This window comes from Pleurodeles waltl, chromosome 5 (genome assembly GCF_031143425.1).
Source record: "Pleurodeles waltl isolate 20211129_DDA chromosome 5, aPleWal1.hap1.20221129, whole genome shotgun sequence".
NCBI lineage: Eukaryota > Metazoa > Chordata > Amphibia > Caudata > Salamandridae > Pleurodeles > Pleurodeles waltl.
Genome location: NC_090444.1, coordinates 279,943,553 through 279,959,002, shown reverse-complemented (window position 1 = coordinate 279,959,002; position 15,450 = coordinate 279,943,553). Strand labels below are relative to the sequence as shown.

General features: G+C 41.1%; 1 protein-coding gene and 1 long non-coding RNA gene across 3 annotated transcripts in view; one reads left to right on the top strand and one right to left on the bottom strand.

Moving 5' to 3' along the window:
* The window catches only part of LOC138295617 (uncharacterized), a 131,956-nt gene extending 117,796 nt beyond the window's left edge, over positions 1 to 14,160 (top strand). The window contains exon 3 of the long non-coding RNA XR_011203644.1: positions 14,053 to 14,160. This is a non-coding gene — a long non-coding RNA (uncharacterized lncRNA). The remainder of the gene's footprint in view (positions 1 to 14,052) is intronic.
* Positions 1 to 15,450, bottom strand: part of PRKCE (protein kinase C epsilon) — a 1,050,532-nt gene that overhangs the window by 24,846 nt on the left and 1,010,236 nt on the right. For both annotated transcript variants that reach the window (XM_069234014.1, XM_069234015.1), the window contains one exon: positions 5,293 to 5,481. In XM_069234014.1, coding sequence (XP_069090115.1) covers positions 5,293 to 5,481 — 189 coding nt within the window. The remainder of the gene's footprint in view (positions 1 to 5,292; positions 5,482 to 15,450) is intronic.

Sequence of the window (15,450 nt, the reverse complement as noted above, 5' to 3'; positions counted from 1 at the left end):
ACCTAAATATCCATGTAGGTTAATGACAGCCCTCCTCCTATAAGTGCAGCTGTCGGAGAAAACACCATTAAATATCTAGTCACATAAGCTGCGTTCACAGCCTTATGATGTCACATGTGTGCCCCTAAAAGTTCATGTTCAGCCAACTGCATAAACAAAACGATAAAGCTGTAAGGAGGGAAAACACTTTTTTTGTGGAAGCACGCATCTCTCCAATCAACAAATGTACACTGGTCTCCCAACAGGTGGGTGGAACCTAAGCCCTTCACCTGATGATTCTGACATAATGCTGCACTTTCAATCCAAACCATTAAAAAAGACCTTAATCCAAGCATGAACACATTGTTAAGGGGTGTGGGTACTGATCTAATGCTGGCCAATGTACTCCATTATGAAGAATGCTTGTGCTCAAGACTTCAGAGTCTGCTACTCTGCAGCTAAGTGGCATTACTGAATTAACAATAAAACAGTTTTATACTTCTTCGACCATTCATTCTCGTTTTCCTGGAGGCTTTTGCACTTCTCTTTTCTCAGCTTCAAATACCATATCTATGAGGATGACTGGCAAGTCTTTTTCTGCTTCCTATTATCCTCCTGCCAATTCTGGGCTTAAATATTGATTGTCCTGTTATTTGACAAAGGGGGGCCATAATAACCTAGTCTAAATTCCTCCAAATTGAAAACAATCCTGAGTACACCATCAGTTCCTCTAAAATGCATGCACTTTAAGTACTTCCAGTGCTTCTGGTGGTGGTGTCATGGTGGCCTTGGGTCTGGTCACCAGGAACCAGTCCACACAGGTTTAGTCTCTGCAGCTGAACTGTCAGTTAAAGTTGCAACTGGTAGTCTTGGTTAGGTCAGGATGAGGCGTACTAGTGTGCCACTTCAACCTGGCATACTGTGAGTGAGCTGGCATAGCCCATTCTTGGTCTCATGGGGTTTCCTTTTTCACATTAAACCATTATGGTTGATGTAGCTGAAGTATTATTGCTACCTTTAAGTCACAGCACCATCACTATGTGACAGAATTTACATTATGCTGTTTGAAGTACTAACAAGTTAGCTGTAAATTAGTCCACTGAAAGCCCATGTTGAGGTACATTCAGTGTAGATTAGTGATCTAATGTGATGCAGTAGAGCTATTTTAATCGACGTATAATCATTTGTTTTGATTCCATGTGTTTCCTAATATTTCCTAATGCTGTCAAGTAATACTTTTCACTGAAAAAATAATTAATTTCTCTATAAAAGTGTTCTGTATCGCATTAATCAAATGTTTAGTCTGTTGGATATTAATCAAGCTTTGGCTTTTCCAATGTCTTGGACAACTGATGGTGATTCTGTATCTTTATAGCCTTGTCTTGAGAATTCTCAACATTAACCTGAGTCTTAGTTTGTAATAAAAGCGTTTAATTTTGTTCCTGACTTGGGTTTTCATTGTGTGGCCAAACTGGTCATATTGTCAAATTTGTTGATTTGATTGTGATGTTATTGATTTTCTCTTACCCCTTGCCTCCGATACTGAAGGTGAAAGGAAATTCCTTTACAGATGTTGTCCAGCATTATTACTGACCTACCTTTCCTATGTGAAACCTCAACATTTGTTTGGCTTAGCCTTCAATTATATGCATGCAGTGTCACATTGTATCTGGGATCAAAATCCCATATCACTTCATGGAGTAAGGCCTGACAGCTTCCCACAGCTGAACTTGTGGAGTCCAGAGTACAAAAGGTGTAACTTGCTTATCAAATAGGGGGGTGCAATATTATGTGAGCCATGGGATACTCATAATCGATGTATGCCAAAACTACCTCTACAAACAGTAGGCACATAATTTGTTTTCACCAGTCTTTATATGAATTCTCATTTGTCTATGGTAAAGTAACATGGGAAATTTCTGAGCTGCAGATTAGCCTCAAATCCATTATAGAATTAACACATAAAATACATTTAGAAATGTGATAGTGTCTTGGCCATGATGGAAACACTGTGTTGGTTGCCAATAAATATACAGGGAGTTAATAAACGTTTGGTTTGTTTACAAATACTGGTCAGGAATGGCCCCATCTTACATCTGGGAAAAATTATCTGCTGCACTTATACTTGCAACCTTCGGTCACAAACTGGAATCTGCTGCCTTTCCCAGTACACATCTGAGATTGAAAGAGGAGAGAAGGTTTGCTTTTCTAGGCCCCATTTTGCGGGATTTCTTGCACACAGCGGTTTACAAAACTTCCAGATTTCTTAAAGGGGCCATCCGGTGAATGATGTCACAATGGATCTCAAAACCCCATCAGACATCATCAAACAAAGAAGCATTCTCGAACGTCTATTTTTGGTAACTGCTGGCGATGCAGGACTGGGTAAAGAGAATGGATTTTTCTCTTAACTGAGTTGCTCCTTTGACCACAAAAAATCTTAAGAACTTCTTATTTAATAAGTAGTTACACCTTCATTTTTTCTCGATGTCAGGTTTGGGTACTTCTACCCCAGTGGTGTATTCTTTTTCTTGTTCATAGGTTGAAGTATTTATTTCTCAACCAGGTACATAGGGACAATAAGTTGTCTAGAGAGTGTTATAAAAATAATTAAATAATTATACCAAAGGCTGCAATGGTTATGTTTGAGGCTACAGACATCTATCCCGTGGATTATCCAGCACGGTTTAGTAAATAGCTTACTGCATGATTCCAGTTTATAAAGAACCAGTGCTTCATCTGCAGTCTGGTGTTTGGTGATATTAAATAAGGATATGTATTCGTTAAAATTTTTGGAGGTAAACAGATCTGGATACCCCAAACCAAGTAATGACTAAACGAAATAAGCTGATTGTAACCTGAAAAAAAATGTAACCATATGAAGCTTATTGTGGAGAGACCGTACTTACTCGCTCTCGCTGAGCAGCTACCTTTCAGGGTGCTCTGATCTGCAATGTGGTTGGCAAGATCGATGTTATTGACACAATGATCCTGTCTTTTTATCGGCAGGCAAGCGTGAACGGAAACAAAATCACCAGAAACTCTGACAAAATACCGAACAATGTCATGTTTGAAAGAGGTTTGGCTGCTGGATGCTGGACCATGCTTTGAGACAATCTGCAAGGAAGACGTGAAGATACAATGGGTGTAGGGTGGTAAAATGAGGGCACAATTCAGGGCTCATGCAAGGTGAACGGAGACTCTTCACAAATTTTAGAGGGAGACCGTCCCCTTTCGCATGAGGTGGAAAGAGGCTCGTATGTACAAAAATAAAAATAGGATAGTAATTCAACAAAGTGGCACAGAATTACAGTGCTTCCTGGCACAGAAAACAGAAACGAGGCACTTGGTGGAATTATATGCAACGTATACACAGTGCCTTCTGTGTCAACTCAATTGCTCTTGGTGAGGGGCTGCAAACTAATCCTGCACTCGAACACATAAAAACATGCCTCTCTCAGTGTTCAGTGAACCGTCTTTGAAAACCAGGCCGGGGCAAAAAGTGGGACTATCCCCAAATCCAGCACTCTTGTCACCCCTGGTCAAATGTGTCACTTTTATTAGAAGGTGCATTTTGTGGCATCACATCTATTGCCCCGCCGCTGTGGGTGTTCTATTGCATTTGGGAAGGAGAAGGGCTTTGGTATAGCCTTGGGTGGACACTTGAAGGCGGGGACAGGGTTAACGCAAAGCCAGGCTCTGTGTCGAAGGGGTGCACCACGCGTCCAGAGGTTGTGCGCTCCTGCTTTGCATGTGATGGAGCTGGGGGCAGTCAAACAGGTAACATCCTCCTTAGCCAGGAGAACGGCGCTGGAGGGGGTTGTACGCAGGGTATTACCCAACATTGACACCTTTGCTACTTAGGGGTGTGAAAAGGAGGCTCTAATGTGCTTCCGTGCTGGATAAACACACCAGCAGGAGAAAAAATACAGGAATCCAAAAACTCTTTAAAATACGCCAGACTTCTTTTGTTTACTCTGAAAACTGCAGTTTTTAAATGTAACTAACGCAGTATGTATAGGTTAAATTTATGCATCCTATAAAGTAACCCTTGTTTTTCAAATTTAACTGTAAGGTTAATTCTATTACCTTTAAGGGGAGTGATATGATAAAGCTGTGACATTGCTTCCTGTGACGTCAAAACAATTAAGTCGGGTGCGCTACCCATGCTTATTAGCCCATACTATTTGTTTTAGGACTTGTGCCCTGCTCCGGGAAGTCACAACAAATGCCATTGAGGAAAGCGTGTAGGCAGGAATTGTCTCTTTAGAAACACATCACAGCCTTGGTGTCATCAGAACAGTAGTTGTGGGTTTTCACATTACGTGTACAAAAAACCTTGTAATCTTCTTTTTGTTTTACATATGTAAATCCCAGGGACTACGTCATTCTTATCAAGCGCAGTGAATGAAACACCGGAATTACTTCACTCCTGTGAACGTCTGAAGTTGAAACAATGTGCAGTAGTCTTCTCCATACAAATGTTATGTCAGGCACATGGAAATATCAGTGCTACCAGCACATACGGGGAAAATAGTACTAGACACAAATAAAAGAACTGACAAATCAAGCGAGGTTTGTTGTCTTATCGGGAAACTGCACAAGTGACACCATGACTGGAAAGTGACGGTGCCACCTGGGTTAAAAATGCAAAGGCCACACAGCGGCACAGAAATGCGCCCGTGATATGTGTGTATTGGCGTGTTATTTCAGATAACAGACAGGCATTCCTTTGTGGCTGTAGTAGTCTTTTAACATATTTCCCTTCACCAGAGGGATTTGCAGTGGGCATCCACAGGGAATACAAACAGCGTCTTCTTTTCTCACACGAGTGTAATTTATCCCAGACCTCGCTACCCAGAGTGTTGCACTCTAAACTGCATTTGAACTTCCAATGCAGTGCATAACTTGTGCTTGTTGTTTCTGGTGCTGGGCAGTGGCACTTATTTTTGTGGGCCAGCACTTATTTTTCTGCCTCGAGCATTTACTGGAGCAAAAGACACATATGGAAAGACGGAGGAAGAGAAAAACAAAAAAGTGTCATAAAGGGAGAAAGCAGAAAGCTGCAAGAGTGAGCTGAAGGGGCAGGGAGTGACTGTAAATGGATTGAAGAGGCCCAGGATGGCTTCAGGATTACGCTGCCTCAGTATTCTGTGTCCGCACATTTAATTACAGCACCCGCATGTTTAAGAGTAGGGCTTTAGGCACCAGCACCTTTTTATTTACAAATTAAGCACTGTTCCAGCGGCGGATGTTTTTAACATGTCATATATTGTTTAAAACATGAATAACACTTTGGCATGCTGAACTCACAGCTTTTAAAATGCTGACGGCTTCTTTGCTCAGCCAAACAGGGTAGAGGACATCGTCATGGAGGATGGACTCGAACAAGTCATCTTCATTGTCAGCTTCAAAGGGAGGTTGGCCAGCCATCATTTCGTACATCAGCACCCCCAAGGCCCACCAGTCTACAGAGGGTCCATATTCGAGTTCCTGGAGGATCTGTGGGTGTAAAGGAGAGGTTACAATGGAATCTGAGGTCAATTATCTCCTGTCAAATATTTATCATCTTGGTACTGTGCTTCAAGTCTCTATTTTAGCAGTTATGAATGTTCAACGAGGCACTAACATGAGATAATTTTACTGCCACCCAAATTAAGTGTCCTTATCAACAGGCTAGTATGCATAATAATGGTGGAGAGCAAAAAACTATAGAACAGTGGTTCTTATTATGTCAGCAACATCTACTTGGGGGTCCACAACTGTTTAGAAAATTAAATATTAGCAGATTCATAAAGTGTATATATGGATCAAAAAGTAAAACACTCTGTAAATGTAAAGGAATATGAAACTGAAGGATAAAGCTTAAGGTCCTCATTTATATGTTGGTCCTCATTTATATGTTGGAAGTACGTACACTCAGTTGCAATGTCAAAGGAGAATACATACCACCAACATGAAGCTACGTCGCACCCAATGTAAATGCGGTCGGACCTTCGGTTTGAATAGGGCAGTGACTACTCCATCACCGCCATAGCCAAACCTCTCTGATGTCCTGACGGAGTAAGGCCGGTCGAATAAATGGCTATATGTTAGCTTGCTCCATCAGGATGGATGGGTAGATAGCGATTTTTGGGGAATTTCTTTTTAAAAATAAAAACAAAGAAAACTGTTTGGTTGTCATGTTGACGGAGACTTGCACCAAAGTGTTAAAAGCAATGCCAGGACCCACCGTGACTGTGGTTCCTGGCAATGCTTTATAAATGACTGTCAGCTTAGTGGTCATTTATAAATCCGTTTGACAGTCCTTCACCAGGGCCATGGAGTAATTTGCTCTGTCTCCCTGACGGAACAACGGGCCGGCCACCAAGAAATACATGAGGTCCTATGTTGGCATTCTTATGTTGACTTGTGGGAGCAGCACAACTATAGCAAGTGGAATCTAGTAGGGACAAATGTGCCCTCACTTGAAGCATTGGTATGAGGCAATAAAATATGGATGCATTAAGAGCAAAAAGGTGAAATACTAGAGTCCAGCAAATTGCTGTATATCTCTTCGTCTTTTAGAAATAAAACTACATGTTTAAAAGTTCCAACCTTCCCATTTAAATTAAAGTTCCGATTTTTTTTAAATCTGTTTTGTTTATGAATTAAGTAAAATATTTAATAATTTGTATATTTTTTGAGGCATACTTGTTTCTATATTTTTTAAGGCATACTTGTTTCTATACTTTTGTGTACCTTTGGGTTCAAATCCCAGAAATTGCTAAGGTGGGGGCCATTGTCCACAGAAGTCAAAAGGTTAAGAACCACAGCATTAGAACATTTATTAATGCCATTCGAATGTACTCGTGCCCTATCACACTGTGCTAATCACAATGATTGAGAGCAGTCCTTTAGTACTAGTTAACGCCCGTTTTGTGTGTAAGCTGCTTCGCCACCACAGCCTGAGCATTGATCTTACACGTTCAAACTCTAAATAACAAACATTCTCCAAAACCTAACAGTTGTGGGATAATAGATAGTCACAGCACAAATACGTATGCAGATAGTAAAAACAGAAAACGAGGGTAGCATTTGCCTAAAAGGTATTGTTCAGGCACCATACTTTCTTATTATTCAATGACAACTTGAGAAAATCAGGCACCCAGTGAAAAGAATGCAGAGGTAGCCTCGAACGTGGATCTGTGGCCGACCTGAAGCCAACAGCAATAAGAGAAAGACATTCCCCTTCCACAAGTGACCAGGGTTTTCTGACTTCAGACTTTCCTTTGAACACAGTTAAATATTTTCACCCTGTAGCATCATGCATCCCTCTAGCTGAATTAAACTTCATATAGAGTTGAGCATCCCTCGCATACGTTTATGGCTCCTCCTAATTCCCAGTATTGTTAGAAAGAATTTTATTTATACACTCGAAACTGCAATTGCGAGCTTTAGCAGCAGGATACAACTTGTCAGGAAATGCCTCCCATGTGAAGAAAGGTTACAGAGGATGGCTGGCGAATAAATATCCTCTACGGATATTTTCTGAATCTTTCACAACATACTTCGCATCAGAATTTCTTTTAAGAAGAACCAAATGACTGGCATAGTACAAGTGTAAAGTTACCGGTGCCTCATACAGACCTTTAAGACTCTGGGCTACTTTATCCCAGAAAAACAGACTTTTACACAGTTATGTGAGAGCCCAGCCAGTCGAGAAGGCTCAGGGCTGATGGTTGTAGGGGGTGTGCAAAATTAGCCTAATCTGCCTTTGCGTGAGTAATCAAAATTAAGGATAATTACGCAAAATGAAAAAACAGTATTTTTTGCTATACTTTAGTGTGAAATGTGTTCCTGCGTTTATTTTGGTTGCAAAAATACTTTTCACACAAAACACAAGCAACTCAGCCACTAACATTCTGGCTGTTCGCATTGTTCCTGTACGATAGTGCTGATTTTTTGCCACAAACGTAGTAGCTTCATTTTCAGGTGTTTGCATAACTAGCTAGCACAATATTACCAACATTGCACAAGATTACCCCAGTGTAATGGAAATTTCATTGGTGCAACTAACAAGGGGAGCTCCCTATAAGCAAAGCCTGCAATGTATTAGACATGGAAAGATAGAAAACGTTTGTGTCCAATAGATATGGATGGAACTGCAATTGAGTCACATGAATTTTCCTTACTGTAACTTTTTGACTATTGTGCATTTCATATGGGGACACTGATTTCATAAATGGTGGAGTGGTTTGCGGAGTACTCAAAGGACTTACGTGTAACCAGGGCTGGCACCTACCAGACAGCTAGTCTCCCAGAGGTGAGTGGACATCACCTTAAGTCTTCAGTTTCTGCTGGAGGAGCAGAAGGTCTGCCTAGTGTCAGAAGCCTGTTTGCCTGACTGTTGAAAAAGGGAATGAGTCTTCCTGGCCCTGCAGAACGACAGACTGTCCAAGAGGTGAAGCCCTGAGTGTTTCGAGTATGGGCAACAACCAGATAAAGTCGACTGCCTGGGAAAATGCTGAGGGGAGCCCGTCCTCCAGGTGGGTTCCCAGAACTTGCACTGCAGTTTCTGTCGAGAACTGCTTCTGAAAGACTGCACAAGATCACACCATTTGTGTGCCAAATGATGATCACTTTGGGCTGTTATTTTGCACTGCTGACACTTATATTGTGAGAAACAGCGACGCTGCTGGGGGAGAGCTGGTTAGCTCTCCCTCAGCAGCTAATTTGCCAACACAGGCTGCAAATGCACGGAGCACACATCAAGGGCTGCAACTGCCTGGAAATTGAATTTGTTTGCCTCGACCCTGAAGAGGGGTGCAACAACCTTCCTGTGGGATCCATCAGCACACAGAAGCAAGTTGCAACTGCCTTGCTGCAGAATCTGTCTGGATCAACCTGGATAAAGGCGGCAACCATTGAAGACTCCAAGATGGCCTGACCAGCGGCTGCTGAGACACATTTCATCTGTCCCACTTGGAGGCCGCACACACAGAAGATGTGGACATGCTCAATCTCTCTCCTTGGCTGCAAAGGAGACAACATGTACTGTGGTTCCCCACCTACAGCCTGGACCAGGAAGTGCAATGCCCACAAGAGAGAAAAATTGTGATCAGGGGGGAACACCCACCTTCTGTAAATTTGACTTTTTTAGTATTTAATACGGCTGTGTGATTTCAAGTGTTTTCTCAGTGGAAAATCTAGAGTTCCCTACAGCATCAATGCAAGAGATCCAGTTACTCATCTGACTGTGGAGTAACATCGTCCTGAAACTATATATGTATTATCAAAACAAATAATGCTTCTTCTATCTGAAAAGTTCTAGATCTAAGGCAAGATGGCAGAATTCTTGAGACTGGAAAGGAGGAGCTATACTGGATGTTTCAACAAAGGCATGTGCCATCTACAGTCACTGTTCCTGTTAGTTTTTTAGAGTCTGGACCAAACTGCTATAAAGTGTTACCCGAAATCCTTGGTACCATCATTCCATTCAATACCAGTGGGTGTGAAGAAATTGGTTATGCATATCACTTTTCCACAAAAGCAACTGATTAAATAACTTGTGAATGGTCAGGATTCCTGCAAACATTTTCCTCCAAATTTAACTTTGTCAGACTTGGCTGCCATCATCAATGACAGTCTTGTTGTAGTCTCAGACAAACAAGCATTACCAAATTTGTCAAATTTAGACTTCAACAAGAGAACAGCCAAACCCTCCTTTTGTAAAGGGGTTTAATTTGTTGCGACCCAAAGTTGGAGCAGCATCTTTCTCCATGACGTGTAAATGAGACTAGAGATGGGGTGAAATGCTCAGTGTATAGATGATTTGAATGCAGGTTCTGAGTCTTCTGGGCTGAAGGGATAATGCCTTGATCTTTGGGTTCCACTACGGGATCTCAGCCTATAAAGGCTGGCTAGACTGACAGACTATAGTGGGGCACCTAAAGCATTTAGTGGCTGCATCCATCAAATGAAGAGAAACCTCGCAAGAGTAGTTTATAAAACCTGGGAAAAGTGGACTAAAACACATGGATGAGTCGAAGGGCTAGTGGCCAGGTCTGGAAGTTTCGCCAAGTGCATTTCTATTCCTCCTTTGTTCACCATCCAGGTTAGCCTCAGACCTGCTGAGCTGATACTGTCTTGTTTGATACGGAGACTACACTCTTTCAAGCAACCGCCATCAGCTGAAACGACTTGCCAAGTATTTAAAGTTATACGAATACCCATGTGATCCTTTCAACTCAATGGTTAGATTATATTATTTACCTTTCACTTTGCTTGAGCAAATTAGTGACCTAATTTTATGTTCACTCCCATTTCTTGGTTATATCTGTCTCATCAACTATCACTGAAAGCACCCTTCATAGTAAATGCCCCTTTTCCTTCATGTTTGTTCAATTCAGACATATGTATGCCTGCTATAAGGATGCATCAGTTCTGAGCTCTATGACCGACCATGTTATTTTTTCTAATGTTATATCCTCTTTAGTCACCTTGTACACTGTCTTTCATGTTAACTTCCCTACCTTTCACTGGATCTATTAATAACGCACCTGGATTGTGCCCTATGGCAGTGAAGCACAGTTTCCTTTTTTTACTATTCTCCTTTTATAGTAGTCTTCTCATATTCGAGCTGTGTCTTTTTCATTCTCTGTGAAGCAAATGGGTCTGTCCTTTGTCTGCCAGTGATTACTGGGTAGTGTCATGTGTTGGTACTGTCACTTACCACTGGTGTGACAAGGGAACAATACGGGTGTAGTCAAACTGGATCACCAAAATAATCCCTTTTAGTGTTTGACTCTCTCATGGTAGTAAGGTCGAGGAATGAATGCATACTCAAGGGAGTGGAGCCAGTGGCTTAAGAAAAGTTGAGGGGGGCCCTCAGAAAAGTATATGGAGGGGGTCCCCTTCGAACTCACTCAGGAGCTCTCAGGCCAGTGTACTGTTCAGAAAGGGCCCCCTGGAGCTCAGGGTTCCCCGCACGACAGGGGCTGTGGGGGCCTTTGTTACACCACTGGGTGGAGCGGATTATAAACTCAGGAACAGAACAGGACAGTAAATGGCACTCAGTAATATTAAGGCCTAGTCTGTGCTTTACTTTAGAAAAACATATGAGTAAATAGTTTGGTAAAAAAAAGTCAACATACAAAAAAACCAAAGGTACTAGCCTTCCTAGAGCTGACCTATGACCCAAAATATAATTATTGGATCTTAACACTGGTCACTTTATTTCTGACAAGATTGACTCTTCAGCCAATATAACTCTATGGAGCTTGGTTCGTTCAATTCAGGGTATTTCAGTAGCACTCATGTATCCAGTTCTCAGCAAGATCCAAGCAATCACAAAGCATTTTAAACACTCCAAGGGATGCAAATGTGAGTAGTCAGCACCCAACTCTAGTTCTGACAAACCTCAAGTACCCTACTGTTACCAGGGCTGGAAGAAAAAGTATTCTGTCAAAAAATAGGACAAAGGCCGAATAAAAAGTGTCATCCCATAACTGTATATCCTAAACCACCCACCATCCAAACAACTAGGACCACACGCAGCAATAAGTGTGTGGCGCTCTCAGGGCATCTGGTGTTTATGTCCTGGTGGCCTTGGATCCTTACTAGTGCTGAGTTGGGGATCATTCCAAAAAGGTTTAGTCTCTGGCGCTCAACTATCAGTTGAGTGCAACTGGTAGTCCTTGGTTGGACAGGACTAGGCATACTAGTGAGCCACTTCGGCCTGGCTAACTATTTGTGATCTGATATAGCCAATGCTTGGCCTCAATAGTAATGAAAGAGATTTCCTTTTTTGCTTTAACCCTTTAACACCTTTCTGAATGGCACTGTTTGATTCATTGCCTTTGAAGTCCTAGAAATTATAAATGGAGAATTAAGTCAATTTAAATTGATCCTAATCTTAAACAAGAATTTAGAAATGTTACCAATGCAATGCTTCGAACCCTGAAGGTGATAGGACATGACTTTTCTAACTTTGTCCAGCAATATAACTGACCCAGCTTTCCTATCTGTAAATGAAGATATGCTCATTATTTTTGGCCCATTATTGACTTTACTGTGTGATTTCAGCGTCACCTTGTACCTGGGATCCAAATCTTACACCATCCCTTAGAGTAAGTTTTGACAGCTTGACATAGTTGCCCTTGCATAATCCAGAGTAGAAAAAGTGTAAGTTGCTTATCGAATTGGAGTACAATGATATCTGAGCCAGTGGTTACTAGTAATCAGTGATTTCCAAAACTACCAGGGGCATCTCCTCCACTAATGCGGAGGAGCGTCGCCCCACTGCTTTCAGCAGAAGGGGAAGGAAAAATAAAATGATAATAATGAAGCGTTAGTATCATTTTAATTTTCAGCTGAACCATAGCGGGGCGGGGCTGGAGGGAGGAATGGTTTGTGCACCATAAGTGCACGTCTGTTTGGTCGGCTGTGTTGGGCCAGCCGGACAGACATGCGCACTTTGCATTTCTCCCGGCTATACTGCACAGCTGAAAGGACAAAGAGCACAGGGTGCAACTCCCTCTATGAGAACCAGGCCGCTCACACCAATCATGGTGCTGCTGTCATGATGTTGATAGGAGTGCCGTGATTGGCTTAGTAGAGTCTGTGACCCTGTGCACGAGGTCAGATGAAAAAGACAAACTCGTCTCCATAGTAAACACAAGTTTTTTTCTTTTCTTTTTTATCCCCCACCCCACCACCAGCATTCAGTGGCAGCTGCCACTGAAAACTACCTCTACAAACAGGCACAAAATTTATTTTCACTGGTCTTTCTATGGTTTCTCACTCGTCTATGCTAAACTAGCACAGGAAACATCTGAGCTGGATATTTGCCTCAACTCCATCACAGAATTAACACATATGACACATACAGAAACTACACTAAAAAAAGAAAATAACCCACCTCCAAACAAGGTTCTAACAATGGAATCCCTCAAATTATTATTAAGACGTCAAGCATCTATGTTATATTTACAAATCAATGATAGGCATGATAATTTTTATTTTTATATATTCAATTTCATCATACATCGTTTATCATAAATCTTCGGACCTGCATATAACACCCTGTGAAAACCACTCATACCAACATTCAACCATAATACTAGCTAAAAGCTATAAAAAATTACAAGGCCTAACAAATATCCCTCAATAGATCCTCCATCTGAAAAGAAAACAAAAGCATTGATTGATAAAAATATTGCACAAAAGTAATTTTCTACATTCAACTATTTACTATTTTACTAATTCAGGTTTTTATTGTCTTTCTAAGAATGTTTTATAATGTACCAATTTCGTTGTCCTATGAATCATCTACCAAATCTAATGACTTATTTGGTACATATTATGCGGGATTTAAAGAGAGAGCCAGCAGATAGTTTGTCCAGCCAAGGATCGTGCTGACGCGCGTTTTGGTGCCATGTGACCTGCCGGTCACACATCTTCTTCAGGGCCCGTTATACATCCACTATAACATGTTAAAAAAGCACACAGGGAGGATTTGGTCCTATCTTCAGAAAATCTACTGCTTCCATGCATTTAGGAACAAGTCTATAATGTCAAATGATACTTCCTGCCACAAAACCGGGCCTCGGATGGTAAAATGACAGAGGTTGTAGTTGACGATCAAAAAACTGGGTGAAGCCTCTACGGCTGTTCTGTTGTTTTTCCAGCCTCAATCTTGTTGCAGAACTGCTCCTGAGAAGCTCCCTGTGGTCGCTGAGCATTTTCTTCCAAACAGATGCGTCCATATAGAAGCTGCTCCTAATGATATGTAATATGGTTTCTTAACTTCATGGTGGATAGATTTAAAAGCGACCAAAATAGAAATGTATGTGTTGAAGCAGATATGCTGATTAAGAAAATTATTAATGAGCTATATGTTGTTACTAATGGGAAAATGCATAGACAAATTAATTGTAGAAAAATAATGTGCATGTTTGAAAAATGTGCCCTCAGGGTATGATCACCAAGTTTACTAAAACAACTGAAAATGAGAAAAATAAAGAAAATATATGAGAAAAATATAGTAATAGGTCATACTGAGACGTGTAACCTCTGTTTTGTATTATTAAGTTAGCTGAATTGGAGGCCTCGTTCCACTGGGCCTTGCACACTCTGAACATGGAGAAACCTGACGCCTTGCAAAGGACTGGAAATCGTGAGCTGCAGCCTTGGCCCGTTCAAAGCTCAAGTTACTTAGCTAGCACATTCTGCAATGTACTGACGGACATGAGATGATGAAGACAATTTGATACAATTACGTGTAGAGCAGGCTAAATGTACTTTCCCAGGACTTGAACAACAGAGGCACTGACTGGAGAGCCATATGCAACAATTTTGATACCTGAAGGACCGGATGATGAGGACATCACAAGAAAAACCAATCCGTTTCATGTAATTTGAAGTTTATTAAAATTAGTAGATTCAGTAAACAAAAACTATAGGTTAAAGTCATATCTGTTGATATCTGTTGACCGACTGACCAATTAGCAATCAGGGGGATGGACTGGGAGACCCTAATAAAAAGTCATGACAAGGGGTGAGGAATCAGAACTGCGGGAAGAAAATTGATGACATCAGGAGACGCTGTCCGAGGTGCTGATATTGGGCTCATACTCTGTGAGCCTGATCTGTAGCTGACTATCTAATGACCAGAAGATGAAGACTGACTTGTTGCTGATTCATCCTGGATAGGTAGCTATAATAATGTGACTGATGATTTTGTGCCTTTTCTTCTGGGTACCAACTGCGCTGTTTATAGAGATTCACACTTAGGTAGATTTTTCCAAATTAATGTTTTCTCAAAATTGTTTTTGCATGAAGGCCCCCATGCTAATGCTAATCTTGGTTAGGTACGCTGTTAGGGGTGACGTTGATGGTGACAAATGACTGACAAACTTGATTGCTGAATTACATTATTAATGCTGATATTCTTAGCTTATGGTGTTGCTTGTCGCATATGTTTTCTTTAAGAGATAATGTCTTCTAACTAATGAATTAATAAAGAGTTGAACTGAATAAAGTTTGAACTAACAGATGAATTAGAATTGTAAGCAATAGGGAAATAAAACTTGTTAACCCTTTTCTGATTCAAAAGATTCTTCGACCTATATGCGTCCCCTTGTAAGTTTACTTACTAAGGACCAGGCGCGCCAACATATGCTAGCACCTGGTCACTTCCTCTTTTATCAACACTTGATGAATTGCTTCAGTTGAGCACTTGCCTTGGGTAGTACTACAAATAAAGAGGAAAAATTGCAACCCGAACAAGAAGCCACAAAAAATGGGTACTCTGTTTCCAAATGTGATACAATGATACCAAAATATCCATAAAAGATAACTTTTGCTTTTGGCTTTCCCCTCTCTGTGTTATTTTCATTTTATTTTGATAGCTTTCTAGATCAGCCCAGGGACCTTTGTTACTTAATGAGGCTAAACGCTCCTCACAAAAATTACTGACACATCCCACAT